The 12,863-nt window shown below is 42.3% G+C and overlaps 1 protein-coding gene across 1 annotated transcript in view; it reads left to right on the forward strand.

Moving 5' to 3' along the window:
* Positions 1-4,486, forward strand: part of LOC121166321 (heparanase-like) — a 31,990-nt gene extending 27,504 nt beyond the window's left edge. The window contains exon 12 of the mRNA XM_040995466.1: positions 2,987-4,486. Coding sequence (XP_040851400.1) covers positions 2,987-3,146 — 160 coding nt within the window. The 3' untranslated portion in view covers positions 3,147-4,486. The remainder of the gene's footprint in view (positions 1-2,986) is intronic.
* The last annotated feature ends 8,377 nt before the right edge of the window (positions 4,487-12,863 follow it).

Raw genomic sequence — 12,863 nt, forward strand, 5'->3', positions numbered from 1 at the left:
CTAGCTCCCAATTCCAGCTTCCTGCCAAGGCCTGCTCTGGGAGGCAGCAGATGAAGGCTCAAGTGATGGGGGCCCTGCCACCCAGGGGGAGACCTGGATTGAATTCCTGGCTTCCTGCTTCCTCATGGCCCAGCCCCAGCCATTGTGTTACTTGGGGGAGTGAACCAGACAGACTTCTTTTCTCTTTTGTTGTCTCTCAAAGAAAAAGTTTTTACTACAAATACATATATGTGTATGTATCAGCCTATAAAATTACAATGAATACATAGTCTGTACACTTGCTTATATTAATAAAGACTGCACAAAATAATTAGCATGCCTTCAGCTTGTACTCAGTATGCTGAGAGCAATTTTTAGATTTATAGCTGATTAAATCATGTAAGTTATAGTGTAGTAGCCTGCTGTGTTCCTCATCTCACCCACCATGATTTACAAGGATCATATCTCCTAAGATTGCAAATATATTCTCCAAAAGTATATGTGGGACATTTAAGTGTATTCTTGCAAGGTTCTAAGTTTCACATGGTACAAACTGTTCCTACTGTCATTTCTAGATGTTCTTAAGACCTATTTTTGCTTGTGGTTTCCAAATGATGGCCATGGCATTTCCTCTCCTTCCCCATCTAGAAATTGGTGTGATAAAAGAGCTGACATATGTGGTTCTGAGTATAATAACAATGCAGGCCTGTTAGCTTCTGGGTGTGGTATTTTTGTGTCTTATGTTACGGAACCCAAAAGCTGAGCAGCTAACCAAGGCTAAAGGAAACCAGTTTCTCTGCTTCCTGATATGTAGTGAGGACCAGCTGTAAGAGATCTTTAAGGATGAAAGGCATATAATAATGCTGCACAGACACAAAATACCATATATTAGAAGATTAGGTCAATAAACTAATACACTTACATTATGAAATCCTGTGCTACCATTAAAATGATGTAGTGAGTATGCTTAATAGTGTGAGGAATGGTGAAGCTGTTTTCAGGGATAAAGAATAAGATTTTAAGAAAATATATTGGGGGCAGTACTGTGGTAGGGCAGGTTAAGCCACTGTTTGCAGTCCCAACATCACATATGGGCACTTGTTTAAGTTCTAGCTGCTCCACTTCTGATCCAGCTTTCCCTGCTAATGTGCCTGGGAAAACGGTGGAAGATGGCCAGAACACGTGGGCACCCATTGCCCACATGGGAGACCTTCAGTTCTCAGATACTGGCTTTTGCCTGGCCCAACCCTGGCCACTGTGGCCATGTGGGCAGATGAACCAACAGATGAAGATTTCTTTCTCTCCCTCTGTCACTCCACCTTCAAATAAATAAATTAGGTCTTTTCAAAATATATGTGTAGCACACCTATTTTGTTTAAGTAAAAAATTGTGTATAGGCACAGAAAAGAGATGAAGGAATGGATATACATCAAAATACTAAAAATTGTCACTTAACAGGTTATGCTTCTTAAATTTATCTGAACAATGATGATGATGACAGACAATATTTGTATAGTGCTTGTTGTGGACAAGTGTTCTGCTGATATTATACAAATGTCATATATCACACACTTAGCCCTGATACTAAGCATCCATGTTTTCAGCAATAAAAAATGTAAACCTTTTTAAAAACCATTTGAGAAAAACATAAAGATATAAGTATTATTTAGAATTATGGAAATAACTGTCAGTGGGATGAAAGCTTTTCTCCATGAACTCTTGCCCATATTGGATTTACTGTCATTAGCTTGCATTGATTTGGCTGAAATGATAATAAATACATGTAAGGAATCACACTTAGTAGTGGGCATTTGACCTAGTGGTTAGGATGCCTGCTCCTCACATCCGAGATCCATTCCAGATTCCAGCATCCTGTCAGAGTAGACCCTGGGTGGCAGCAAGGAAGACTTAGACAATTGATCCCACCAGACATCTGAGGACCAGCTCCCAGGTCGCGACCAGTGCAGGCCTGGCTGTTGCAAGCGTTTGGGGAATGAACTGGTGGATGATCACTCTCTCTGTCTCCATCTCTCTCACCCTCTGTCTCTCAAATTTACAAATATATATATAAAGAAATGGTAACATTATCTTACATTTTCTTTTCCCTTTTGAATTTGTGTTCCAATTGTTGAATATGCAGGAAACAAATTTTTCTGTGGTTTTGCAAAACAAAATTATATTTATCTCACACCATCAATATGCATTCTACCAAAATATCTTAATAACTTAACATACCTCCTATGGGAGAGATTTATGGGTGTTTCTACAGATGAAAAAAAAAACCCCACTGACTGCCATTTTGTGTTAGATTAATGTCCACAAAAATTCATGTGACATTCTACATATATCTTATTTGCTTCACACTTTATTTGATTTATTGGAAAAGCAGAGTTACCAAGAGAGAGGAGAGATCTTCCATGTGCTGGTTCACTCCCCAAATGGCTGCAACAGCTAGGGTTAGGCAAGGCTTGAACCAGGAGCTAGGAGCTTCACCAGGGATCCAAGGACTGCGAGTCGGTCTCTGCTGCTTACCCAGGTTCATTAACAGAAAGCTGGATCAGAAATGGAACAGCTAAGATTTGAATAGGCACCAGCACTGCAGGTGTGGCTTAACTGTTATGTTACGCCAGAATTCCAACTTTATAAAATTTTTTTTATTATGTGTCAATAAAATGACCACAGCTCCAGAAATTAGCCTATGCTTCTGCTTTTTAATCCTGCCATCCTGGCACCTTTGATGGGTGACTTGTGTTTTTTTCCCTGAAAAGGCTGGGACTATGTCAGGTGCTGTGGGGCACGTGGTTTCTGTTCCAATCACTGCATGCTATGAGTATAGTTTAAAGATTACATAAGTCCCATATGTATCTGGCATGGTGTTGAAATACTAGTTACATCATATAGGCCACACAAAGAAAAGTATGATTCTAAAATTAATTTCTGGACTTTTGTAGGGAGTCACAGGGCTCACAGGTTTTGGCTAACTTGCTCCTGTCTTTCCTCTTTGCAGATCCATCCAACTCAATGGACAAACTCTGAAGATGGTGGATGACCAAACCTTCCCAACTTTGATAGAAAAACCTCTGCGCCCAGGAAGTTCACTGGGCTTGCCACCTTTCTCATATGGGTTTTTTGTGATAAGAAATGCCAAGGTTGCCGCTTGCATCTGATGATGAAAGGCATACATCAACCTTAAGACTGAATGTGGTCAAATGCATCGATAAAAGCAAGCAAAACTCAAGCTAGAGGAAGATGAGCAGAGGGATTACAAACCAACCCGAGGGAGCTTCTGGGTCCTTGGGACACTCTTAGTGCTAGATTTAGGCTCCCTAAATCTAGAACACTCTCTAAGTAGAACACTGCTGCTAATAACACTCAGCACTTTGCATGTGCTATTTTTATTTGAGGTTATAAAAAATATACAAGTGCACCCAATACAGCCAGGAGGCAAGTAAGTAAAGGGATTTCTTATTAGTTTAAAAAAAAGATTAGGTGTTTTTCATTTAAAAAAAAAAATTCACTGGAAGATGTCAGATTCTTCACTTCATGTGACGTATTTATGGTGTCCCACAGGATAAAGTTTAGAGTCATTATCTTGAAACTATCAATCTGTCCCTAAACAGAGAGCCAGGCACAGCTACTGCTCCTCTGCTCTGTCCTGCCTGTGTCAGCAGTAGTCATGAGACAGCACAGATGATGAGGTGTGATGGTTTGAAACGAAGTTAAAATATGACTGCTGATAAGATTGATCTATCAGAGGGAGAAATTTAGAGAGAACATCCAATACACAAGAGCCATCTATCACCTTTCTTCCACTTTTAGTTCTTGTCTCAGTTGGGAAGTACTGGCTGCAAGTAACAGAAAGCCGTGGTTCATTGGATTAAGTCAGAAGGAAGCTTATCATCTTGTGTCCAAGTAAGGAGAGCCCAGCAGCTAGGTGGCCCCAAGCACAAGGTCCTTTCCCTCTTGGTGCTCTGCTCTGTTTGGTGTTGGCTTAATTCCCAAGCTGGCAGCAGGCTGGCTGTGTAGCTGTCTCACAGACCCATTCAGGCATGACAGCAACCCAGGGCAGAAGCTGAACAGCTATTTCTGTGTCTCCTTCAACTTAAAGTCATTTTTAGATTCTCCCGGCAGATGTCTCCTCACATCCTGCTGGTCATCATGAGTAGATTATGCGGCCATTTCCGCAATCACTGTGCAAACAGCAGTGAGATTCCCATAATTTTCCCCACGTCATTCTCCTGGGGAGAAGAGTGGGTGCCAGAGAGACAATACTGAACATGAGATTCCTGTGCTTTCCGGCAGTGACAGAATGTATTGTATTCGCCTGCAGCGCAATCCTTTTTCAGGATTAATAATATTTATATTTAGGCCACCTATGAATATTGTATCAATGGAATTTATGTACACTTATAAAGCTAGACTTTAAACATTGGAGGTTTCAATCTTAAGTTTTATATGCATTTGTTATATTTTCACATTTTAAATAAAATGATGTTAATGCCCTTAATGCTAAATGATTATTCTTAAACTTTGTGAGATAAGATGAGACAAGGCAGACAGACAGGGCTCCCATCTGCTGATGTATTCCCACTGTGCCCACTCTAGTCCCCACACTTGTGCCTAACCCCTGGAGCTAGAGACCCACGTGGGCACCTGAGTCAGCACTGCTCTCTAGAGGTCACACCAGCAGGTGGCTGGAGTCAGTAGTGGCCCTTGAACCCAGGCACTCCAGGATAGCGCATGGCACCCTAACCAGCCTCCTAACCATGGGGCCAAAAGCCTGTCCCTGATTCCTTTCAGAAAAGTGGAAACTACAGGAAGCCTTGTCTTCCTATGCCACTTTGTATCTCCTTTACTTGTGTGTTCAGCTGCCCCAAGACTTCAAGGTTTGAGCTGGAGGAAGAGTATCTATTTCCTACCTCCTCTGTCAAGTCCATCAATGTGCTGTCAAGTCTGTTTTCCTTTTACTGTCCCTTCCACCACTTCCTAAATTCAAGATTTAATGTCACAAGTTATTACAATAATCACTTACTATTTCACTCAACTTTGTGTAAAGTTCCTAACTGCCCCCCCACCCCCCTATTGCTTATAGTCTTTTAAGTTCCTCTATAACCCGGAAACCACCCATTTCTTTGATCTCGGCTCTTGTCACTCTCCCCATACACTGTGTTCTCCCACTCCACGTGGACCAGGGAGCCCATGCTTCTTTGCCTGTTACTCCTGCTCACTACCTGGGCCACTCCAACACCCCCCTACATGGGACCATCCGTATTTGCTCACACTGAGTGCAAACATCAGCTTCAGTGCCTTTTCTGTCATTTAGGGAGCTTTCATCATTTTTCTTCTCTTTCCCCAGTACTTAGCCCATTTCCTATGGCATTTATAGTACCTTTTAATTGTATTCATATATCTATCCCACTTGACTGTAAACTTACGAGAAACAAGCACATTTTAGAATTTTTATTTATTTGGGTGGAAGACAGAAAAAGAGCTCTATTTATGGCTTAGCTCTCTCTCCCAAATGCCTGTAACAGCCGGGTCTGGATTGGGGTGGAAGCCAGGAAACTAACCCAGGTCTCCTCCCATGAGGGGGTCTGAGCTGATGGGAAGCTGGAATCAGGACCCAAAGCCAATGAAGATGAAATTCCATAATATTAACATTTTCTTACAGTTCTTAGGGGAAACTCTTGTCTGTCATGTCAGTGATAATCTTTTGACCTTATCCTTCTATTGACATTAGATCAAATGCATTTATTTTCTGCAATATATCAAACTGCCTCAAACACTTTAGTTTTGCAATTCACTTCATTTCTGTGAGAATGGGAACCCTAAAGTTCAGGCATAAAACTTGTGTGCTCAGGGATTGTCAGTTCTGTAATTGCACCCATTTGCATTTTGCAACTTTTTAAAAAAATTGTGTGATCAATCAAACCTGTCTTTGGTTTAAAGACTAAATCACTGAGGTTCTGCATATGCCCAGCATCTGTATTCTCTGCTAAATTTATAAGTGTAGGATCTGGGCCAAAGGAGGGTCCAAGAGTAGAAAATCTGAAACAGTTGACTGGCGGAGGATGTTCCAGGACATCAGAGCCAGCTAGATTACCATCCTGGCTGTAGACCCCTGGCAAATCACTTCCCAGGAAGGCAGTTTCCTTAGGGAACTCTGCCTTCCCCATGTACTCCTTGAATGCCAGGAAAGCTTTCCTTTGAGCAGCTCTTGGAAAGGCTGCTTAATCGATATCGCCTCCCAGCACATGAACCCCTTCTGTCCAATACCTGATTTACCTCTTGACTTCTCCTTAGTGATTTTTAAAAGCATCTGCCACTACAGCTTTCTCATGTATCTCTGAACTTGTCTGTCAGGACACTGTGATTTACAACTCTTATGAAAATCTGCTGTACAATCGAATAAGAATGTAAAAATATGATGTTATTTTAGGAATCTACCCTAAGGAAATAGTATGGCTAAAAAGTTATCTACAAGGATAGAGGGGAAAATTATATATAGTAGGAAAATTGAAAACTGTCTAAATGTCAGAAAATGGTCAGCCAAGAGAATGGCTAAAAAAAAAAATCATGACACATTGAAGCAAGAAACCATTTTGCAGTCACTAACAACCACTTTTGGAATGTTGTATAAGGACAGGGTAGGTTCCTAACATTCCAGGTAAAGGGAGCTAAGAAAACTTTGTAAAGGCTGCACTCAGTCATGAGAAAGATTTAAATCCTTGCAACACAGAACATGCTATGTGGTTAGTGATGCAATCAAGTCACCGTTTGGATACTTATCTTCCCTACCTTTCAGTTTAATAAATATATCAGCTCTGGTTTTCAGAAAGATCACCAAGGCAGCTCTTCGTGAAGATTCAATCAAGGATGTTTTCAGTAGACACATTTCAGTTTCTCTTGTTGACCACATTCCCTTCTTGAACTAACCTTGTAAATTCCATAACATCATCTCCCCTGGCTTTCCATTTTCCCTGGCTGCCCCTCCTCTCTGTCTTTCCTTAGTCTCTGTTCCTCTGTTCATATTTTGTGTCCTCACATGGTGGCATTTCTGAGCATCAATCGCAACCCTCTTGTCTTGTTCCTCAACACATTGTCTTTCAATTTCAATAATGTGTGTATGTCCAAAAATGAGCCAGGTCTCTTTTGCTCTCTGCTGGACTTTTCATATTCATCTTCACAGGGTGTTTAGATCAGAAACAGCTCATTACCATTCATATATTATAGTGATAACATGCTTCCCCTCCTGGGCAATGCAACGAAAGTCAAATCCTGTACAAACATCAATATCTTATCACCAATGAGGAACGGAGGCAAGTAGATTTCCTCTTTTTATACAGGAGAAAGAGGCAGTTGCCTCCCTTACACCCCATGAAAAAGAGAAAAGAGAAAAACCCTTGCACTTGGTGGGAAGGTGTTCTGGGTCCTTAAATAGCATCCCTTCAGGGCCAAAAAACCCCCATTTGTCAGTAGCTATTATGCCTTAGAGAGACCTTCAAACTTCTAGATTTCATTTCTCCTTGAAATATTACTCCGTGTGGAGATAGTGCCATAGTCTTCCTGCTTTGGGAACTTGTGGTATAACAACAACAAGAAAATACATGTATTTGGTCTTTGAACCGTGCTCTAGAAATCTTTGGGATTTCCTAAATGATAGGAGGATAGGCTGTTATTCATAAGGAGTCCTTTGCTATCATCCCTGAGTTAACTAATGGCTCATGAGGTGTGACTCAAAGTAGGCTTTCAAATCATTTCAAGAGAAGTGCTGGCAAACTGAGGAGACTAGAAGGTTGGAACTTTCAGAATTTGAGTTTAATCACCAGTGGCCAATGATTTCATGAATCATGCCCATGCAATAATGTTCCCAAACTCTTCTGAATAATGAACTTACCAGGGAGTCACTGGGGGCAGGTGAACATGTGCATGCATCAGGAGGATAGCACACTCAAGCTCCAATGGCCAGAAATCCTCGGGTGTGGGACCCTTCAGAGCTTTGTCCACTTGGTTATTGGTTTGGAGCCTGTATAATGAACCAAACTCCCAAGTTTAAGACTTTTGTGAGTTCCTAGGCAATTATCAAATCTCAGCAAGGCACATGTGAGGACCTTCACAAGGTGACCTCATCTGTGGCTGGTGCCTGAAATGGAGGCAGTGTTTTGAGGCCAATTCCCTTATTTCTGGGGTCCATGATAACACCAGGCTTCTAAGCATCAGAATTAAGTGGAACTGTAGGACACACAGGTGGTGTTAGAGAACTGAGAACCACTGGGAAATGGCCATGTTTTCTTCTCCGGCCTGTGTGTCTCTTGAGAATAGAATTTTTTCTCCTTGATGCACCCTGTGCTTTAACAATGTAAGAATCCAATGTAAGACTCCAACATGTGGTGTGTTATTTACCATATCTGACTTTAAGGGTTTTGTGATCAAAATGACATGTTAATAACTGTAAGCACAAAAATTACATAAATAAAATTATAATGTCTTTAAAATAGATAAAATTCTTTTCATATTTCAATGAGAGAAAAGCAACTTGTTACAGTTAAAGAACTAGGACTCATTCCAAATGCACGTGGCAGGGGGAGTCCACTGTCTGGCACATCAGCTTCAGTTATGGAGAGCACAGTCAAGGCAGCGAACAGAGACTCAACCTTCATGTCTGCCCCATGAGGCATCCAGGACCTGGGGCTCTCTCTCTCCCCTAGCAAAATACAGAAACTACTCTGATTACAAGTCTAAAAATCACTCTGAAGAAAATGTGACTACCAAGGAAGCAGGAAGAGACCTAGCTCCACATAAGGGGACTCCCATGATCAGTGATGACCATGGCATTGGGTTTGGGACTGTTGCTTCTGCAGAAAGCTGATGGCCACTCTGGAAGTTTCTGTCTTCTCTAGGTCTCCTTGAGTTATTTTCATCAAAGAGAGAGTGAACAACAGACAACATTCTCACTGCACCAACAAACTTTAAAAAAAGGTGAAATGGTTTCCAAATTCTGTGGAAACTTGATTAGTTTTCCAGAACCACATGATGTGGATTATTTTCTGCTTTGATGACAATCTAAAGACTCAATGTGCTACAGAAAGAATGTATGACCATAGTTGCAAAGATCAAGGGAATGTCTGTCTGCAGTCTAGAATCCAGAAGGATGTAGCACTGAACAACTAGAAGAGGATGGCTGCATAAACTGAGGTCCCTATAGCAAGGCTACTTCCTGGTTAAACCCCCATGCAGACCTGATAAATCTCTGTCGCTTGCCCACATATATAAATATTAAATATGTTATATACAAACATAATTTGATAATATATAAGGCAATATACTGTTATATATATAAATATATATGTATACTTAATCCAATTTCTTGCCTCCTGCAGAGAAATACTAAGCAAAGACTAGTATCATGTACAAAAGAAAGAGAATTTACTTAACAGTGAAGGAATAAACACACACTCACATGCCAGTATGGCCTGCCCAACATGTGTGGACCAGTTACCCATGAAGAAGAGTGGGGAGAAAATCCCTGAAAACAATACCACAGTGGATGAGGTCCATTAAAGAGTGGGAGACTGGGATAGATCCATCTAAGACCATCCATGATGGGAGGAGAGAAAACAGGAGTAATGCTAGTGAGAAGAGGATTCAGGAGCAATACTTACAAGCAGGTCTCATGGTTGAGAGTCCTTTCCCATCTTCTACCTCTTCATATAAGGAAAGGGATGGTAGCCTCCATCAAATACACAACCAGGATAGGGTGTGAGCATGCGCGTTGGTCTTTGATCCAACAGGTGCATTCTGGGAAGGCAAGCATATAAAGTTGACTATTAAAGATAGCATTTTGGCCAGGCACAGTAACCCAGTAGCTAAAGTTCTTGTCTTGCATGCACTGGGAACCCATATGGGTGTCAGGTCATGTCCCAGCTGCCCACTTCCCATTCAGCTCCCTGCTCGTGGCCTGAGAAAGGAGTAGAGGATGGCCCAAAACCTTGGGACCTTGCACCCGTATGGGAGACCCAGAAGAAGCTCCTGGTTCCTGACTTTGGATCAGCTCAGCTCTGACCACTGTGACCACTTGGGAAGTGAGCCAGTGGATGGAAGATCTTTCTGTGTCTCCTTCACTCTGTACATCTGGCTTTCCAATAAAAATAAATAAATCTTGAGAGAGAGAGAAATTCTTTTACAGTGGTAGGAGAGTTTAAGCGCACCTCAGCTTTAACTAAGAACTTGTTAATGCCATATCAGACCCAGATTCCCAACAGCCATGTCACCCCAGGGCAGCGCAGCCCCAGAAGTTTCCCTACTGCTGCTAGATACACAGGGTAGCAGGAACTCCTGTCCCATTCTGGAATATACTATGATTTTGATAACTAGTTGAACAAGAACCTGTTAGATGTCTGGAGTCATCAAGGACTGGATCCTTTCAGAGCTCCACTCACCCCCAGATGTAGGCTGGACAGTCATCTACTGGAGCATTTTATCTGAATTTTCTTACGTTAAACCTCTCTCTCTCTCTCTCTCTCTCTCTCTCACACACACACACACACACACACACACACACTGGGCCCTGGACCAAAGGTGAGAATTGGTCCAATTCAAGCCTTCTATATGACTGGCAGGAACTGAACTACTTAGGCCCTCCCCTGGTGCCTCTCAGAGCCAGCACTGGCAGAAATCTGGAGTTGGAAGCCAGCAGCCAAACCTATGCACTCAAACTTGGGCTGCAGGTGTTTAACAGCTAGATAGCCACCTCCTGAAGTTTATCTCTTTTGCCAGCAGAAGAGTGGCAGGTTCTGAGTTTTCATTCTTCAGTTCCAGTTGATCTGGCCTTAAAATAAGATCATTTCTTTACAACTTCTAACAGAGTTGAGTTGCAGAAACAACTGCAATAAGCAAGCTGATGATTAGTCTCACCTGTGGAGTGCTAGTACAAGAACTACTTTAGATTGAGGCGAGTTCATCTGTCAATCTTTTTGGTACTTTAAGGATGGGAGAACAGAATTTACACAATTTACATTAGAGTTCCTATTAAGACTAAAATTGCTATGCTTCTAGGTCCTACTCTGCAATTGTGAGTTAATTTTGAGGGGTGTCAAGGACCACCCCCCTATGACCATGACAGCCTCAAGTTGACAAAGGTCAGGAAGATTTATCTGTAAAGTGGATGCTGTAAGGGAGGACAGTAACACTTGCACTGTGCTTTGCATCTGTGTTACATTGTAGGTAACACTGTGTTTGTGTACAATGTTACCATAAAAGAATGAACACAACAAGCTTGAGGCTGCTGTCCTTGGAAAGTCTGCTTGCAAAATTGGTGCTTGGCTGGCATTCAGGTACTTACATTTTGATAGAGTTCTTACCATTCCTGGAACTGATAAAATTAGATTCCCATGTCTGAGCTGTTTTTCTTTTTTGTCTCATTTTTTAAAAAGTTACTATTTTTAATGATGCAGTTTTGTAACTGTAGGGATTCCTCCCTCCTCCTTCCCTTCCTCCCTCTTTCTCTCCCATCCCCTCCCATATTATTACAATAGTGGAGTCCTTTAGTAACTGTTGCAAATTTGACATCTGCTATTTAAGTGTACCACCTAAACTGTTTTTACAAACAATTTGGTGAATGGTGAGCACCTTCTTTCCTTCCGGGAACCTGGAACTGTGGTATATGCCACACAAAGAATGTTTATGTGGCCAACAACTGATTCAAAATATAAAAACAAAGACAAAACAAACAAAAAGCTCCAATCTGGTCCCTGAGTCACTGATGAGCTGCCCTACTAGTGAAATTATGCCCTCGTAGCTGGAGGAATTCACTTCTGTCCTGTGTGACCCCACTGAGGCAGGCGTCATGGAAGCTGGCATGTCGTTTTCTCCAGACATGCGCCATGCACGAGTGTTCTCCCTTTGCCGCTGTGCCGAACAAAGTAAATCCAGCCAGACTCAAAACCACTACTATATGCCGGATCCTAAGACTCTGTCTAGGACTGGAATGGGCAGTGGCCACCTATCTAAGAAAGCATGGACTTACTCAGCACAAAAGGAGAACCGCCCCAAGTATGAGCACAATAAATGTTGATACCTCCTTTTGTATGCCAGTTGGGCTCCTGTCTGTGTTCAAATTTATGGACAGTCCTTATCTGTAAATAAATAAAAACTGCGAGCGATACTGATTCTAAAAACAAATGCCAACATCTTCCAACAGGATTTATTTATAACATATAATTACTACATTTGAATATAGTATACTTCAAGCCTTGTTAAAAAAAATAGCTTTATTATCTTTGTCTCTAACGTGGAAGGCTTCATAATGCCGCCTGCATTTTAGACCAACAGGTGGAGACTTAAGGCAAGCTAACAGGCCATGGAAATAGATAGCTTCCAGGCATAGAAGAGCCTCCTGAATTTGGCACTCCACGCCCCTGCTACCTCCGGGACAAGGGTTGTAGAAACAGTGAGAAGGCAACATTTGGAAAAGTAGAATACGGTCAATGTCAAGTAGGTGGATTTGAGCCCAAACTGATCCTCCATCCTTTTGAGGTTTGGGACAGACGAGGGCGCCCTCTGCCTGCTTACACCCGACGCGGCCGGGCAGGTAACTGGGGAAGTATTTGGAAGACATTAAGATGTCGCAGAACACATACATACACTGAAACGCGTTCTGGTGACTTGCCGGGGTTCCCTCGGGGAAGGAGTTCGATGGCATTACAAGGGCAAAGGGCCTGAGCCCAGCGCGGCCAACAATGATTATTAGACAAGTAATTCTGCCCATACCTAGGTTTGGCCCCACCCCCGCCACTGACGCCACTGCGCATGCCCGCGCGCAAGGCGACGCTGGGCGATGACGTCACCGCAAGGTGACGGGTGGGGGCCGCGCCCTCTGGAGCGCC

Source organism: Ochotona curzoniae, unplaced genomic scaffold (genome assembly GCF_017591425.1).
Source record: "Ochotona curzoniae isolate NIBS_2020 unplaced genomic scaffold, NIBS_Ocur_1.0 patch124, whole genome shotgun sequence".
NCBI lineage: Eukaryota > Metazoa > Chordata > Mammalia > Lagomorpha > Ochotonidae > Ochotona > Ochotona curzoniae.